This window comes from Typopeltis vanoorti, chromosome 24 (genome assembly GCF_054136105.1).
Source record: "Typopeltis vanoorti isolate ZY-2024b chromosome 24, IOZ_Tvanoo_1.0, whole genome shotgun sequence".
Taxonomy (NCBI): Eukaryota; Metazoa; Arthropoda; class Arachnida; order Uropygi; family Thelyphonidae; genus Typopeltis; species Typopeltis vanoorti.
The window spans coordinates 10,901,561-10,905,039 of record NC_143572.1 but is presented as its reverse complement, the minus strand read 5'-3'; the positions used below and the strand labels follow the sequence as shown (position 1 = coordinate 10,905,039).

At 37.6% G+C, this 3,479-nt stretch overlaps 1 protein-coding gene across 1 annotated transcript; it reads right to left on the bottom strand.

Moving 5' to 3' along the window:
• Positions 1-2,749: 2,749 nt before the first annotated feature.
• On the bottom strand, positions 2,750-3,085 carry LOC150092923 (uncharacterized). Its single transcript, XM_090414106.1, has one exon. It carries the CDS (start codon positions 3,083-3,085, stop codon positions 2,750-2,752), a length of 336 nt encoding a protein of 111 aa, XP_090270232.1.
• Between the last annotated feature and the right edge of the window lie 394 nt (positions 3,086-3,479).

The window sequence follows — 3,479 nt, the reverse complement described above, 5'->3', positions numbered from 1 at the left end:
ACACACACACACACACACACAGCATAGATACATGTAAAACACACACACACACACACACACATACTGCATAGATGCATGTAAAACTGACACACACACACACACGTTGTTCTTCAAGCTCTTTCATTATTACTTTGTCACTAATCCGACGTACAGATTGTGCACGTACTCACTTCAACAGATGTAACTCGACGACCAATGCTCATAGTAGAACGGAACAAATGGCAGTTTGTTATCAAAACCTGTTGCTAGGTGCGCTCAGTAGCCACAGCATGCTCTTTGTGGCGGTTGGCGCGCTATTTAAAAAGTTCGGTCTTTTTTTTTTTTTTTGAACCCCCCCCCCTCGTATACCTGCTCCGGTATATATTGGTAGCTTAGTACTGGAATGATAATGATGCTATTGATGCTATGTAGGGTAAAACATTACCTCTTACACACACACCATACTGCATAGATGCAAGTAAAACAAAGTTTTATTCTAGCTAAAAAGAGTACACATGCACAGTAAATGTACACTCTTTATCTGGAAATCTTCTTCTTATTGTGCTATCTTCTATCGAAGGTCAGCGACCATCTTAGCGAACAAACTGCGCTCTTGTGCTAAAGCACTTGTGCACTGCTCTTTCCTGTCCACGTCTTGATGTTGTCAAACCATGATATTCTTTTTCTTCCTCTAGTTACTTTGCCACCAATTCTTCCTATCAAAATAGTTTGTAGAAGTTGGTATTTGCTGTTTCTCATGATTTTCTTGATTATTTGTACAAGATGTTTAGCTTTGCCAATGGATTTTAAGACATCTTAATTGGTAATTTTTTCTGTCCATGATATCTTTAGCATTCTTCTGTATAGCCACATCTCAAAGGCTTCGATTTTCTTGATGGTTGTCGCCTTCAATGTCCATGTTTCAACTCCATAGAGCAGAATTGACCACACGTAGCATTTCAGCATTCGGCATCTGACTTCCATGTTTAGGTCTTTATTGCAGAATAGTGTTCTCATTTTCATGAAGGACTGCCGTGCAACTTCAATCCTTGTCTTTATATCTATTTCTGGATCCCACCGTTCATTGAGCAAGCAACCAAGATATTTATATCTTGACACTTGATCAATATTTTTCCCATTCAGTGTCAGTTTCATTGATGAGGCTGGATGTTTGCTGATGATCATGTATTTTGTCTTGTTGATGTTTATATTTATTCTCATTCTTTGGCTTTCTATGTATACTCTGTCAATGAGTTTTTGGAGATCCATAATATTATCTGCAATTAGCACGGTGTCATCTGCATATCGAAGGTTGTTAACATAAGCCAAACAGATGCAACCAAAAAAAAAAAAGAAGTTTATACTTGGTCGCTCGAAGTTTGACTTAAGTTCAAGTCTAGTCTCCGACTGGAGGAACTTTTTCTAAGCCTTTCTTCGACCGATTCCCGAGTTAGTCGATCTCTGGCACATGCAAGAGGGTTTTTCCTCCTGGAAACTCGAGTTTTTTATTCCGTTAACTCAAGAAAATCGACCTTAGTACCCACATTATTTCAGACAGTAACATATCTTGTTAGGGTTAGGTACCAAGAGATGGCAGCACTTGTTTGCCAGCCTCTTCTTCGGTGGCTGCTATAATTAGTGATAGACATGGGCCAGCTATCTCTGATTGGTGCTGGTGGAGATTGAAGAGCCCACTCAGTCTCCAAAAGCTAGATAGGGTAGAAAGGCTCGCCTAATCCCTATAAGGAAATAAAAGGCATTAGCTGATCTATTTATTTTATTATATTAAAAAAGTTATAAAGTTTTACATAGCGAATAATATATCATCAGACATAGCAAACATGCAAATGTCATTAAATAATTAAAATTATTTGATTTTATAACGTGCAAAAAAATAATGAATACAGTATTACAAATTTCTAAATATACGCAGCTGTATTTCACACGTCACTGTTAATAAGGGTGTCAGTACGTTGTACCATTGCATACCATCCCCCAAAAGAACTAGATTATATTAATGTCAGCAAAATTATAAAAATGCTTGTAGAGATGGTTCACCTATAACCTCTTGCAGACTGTTTTTCTCCATTCAGAAGAGAGCTATTCGCTTAATAGATGATCCCTCGCTCACTGACTTTCTTCATCGCTTTCCCATAAATGCTTTGTTACTATGGATGCTGTTCCACTGTACCGGCCACTATCATTAACCCATTGTCCTCTAGTTCTGAACACGACCAGATGCTGGTGTTCATAACTGATATACATAAATGATTCATGCATGTACCACTCATGAGTTGGATTGTTTTGAATTATGGATGAAGCAACCAAAAATATACAGTAAATCCAGTGAATTATGTCTATTAATTGCTCTTTCTTCTGGCTAGTTTACTTGTTTTGCTGAATGGAAATCCAGAGTATAAAATTCAGGAAGATGTACCGCCACTACCATGGTATTAGCTAGGTCAGTGGGTCTCAAACAGTTTACCTCTGAGTTCCACCTGACAACAGAAAACCCTGTCGGCCCCCCCCTCCGCTGGTTGTATTTATCAAAATAGAAGTCATACTAAGCTTGACGTTTTATTCAGCTTATTTTGTGTTTTCTAGATACTATTTAACAGTTTTTGACACAAAATAATTAAAGTATCACAATATTAGGCCTACAATAAAAATTAGTTTTAACACTTGCAATTAACCAAAATATGTATTGAAATGAAACAATAAGTATTTAATTTTTCTCTGTAAAAATAATCAATCATTTAAAGGTGAAAGTCTAATGTGATGGATGGGCCTGCTTTCGAGAACATAGTTTATCAAAACGTGATGTAATATCAGAAATGGCCACTCTAAGTTCTATAGCAATATTTAGTCTTGAACGATACTTTGACTTCATAGCTGCCAAACAGAAAAAACTATCTGCAGCTAAACTACTTAAATAGAGTACACACTGCGGACGTTCTTCATCATTGATTACAGTTTTCGTAAAGCCTAGTGATAAATAGTTCTCATCATACCTTCTTGTTTTCACACTCCGAGGAGCTTGTTCCCCACCACTAGTTGAAGGAGCACTGGTATCTTCATTCCTTTCACTGTTCAGGAAACGCTTCATGATCAATTGTTCATAATTAAGTCAAATTTAAGAGGTAAACAAAACAGCACAATTGCATCGAAACAGCTGCTTTCAGCTGCGCGTGTATAGCGCTGCCTGGAAGAGGATGCGGCCGCTGCCGAACTATCAACACTGTCTCTGGCACATGCGTTTTATAAGTGCGAGTGAAGAGAATAATTATTAGTTATTTTGAAATTCATGATAATTAAAACCTATCATCAATCGTTTTTCTTTCTGTGTTTTTATTTGTTGTTATTTAATTTTTATCTGTAGGAAAGTAGGCCGCTCTCCCCTTTCAAGCTATTCTCCCCTCCCTGGGGGTCGCACCCCACAGTTTGAGAACCACTGAGTTACGTCATCCTCATCTGAAAAAAATATGGATAGAGGACAATGC

What these genes read in the sequence shown, in the direction of transcription:
- LOC150092923 (XM_090414106.1), bottom strand. Translation starts at nt 3,085, where the DNA reads ATGAAGCGTTTCCTGAACAGTGAAAGGAATGAAGATACCAGTGCTCCT.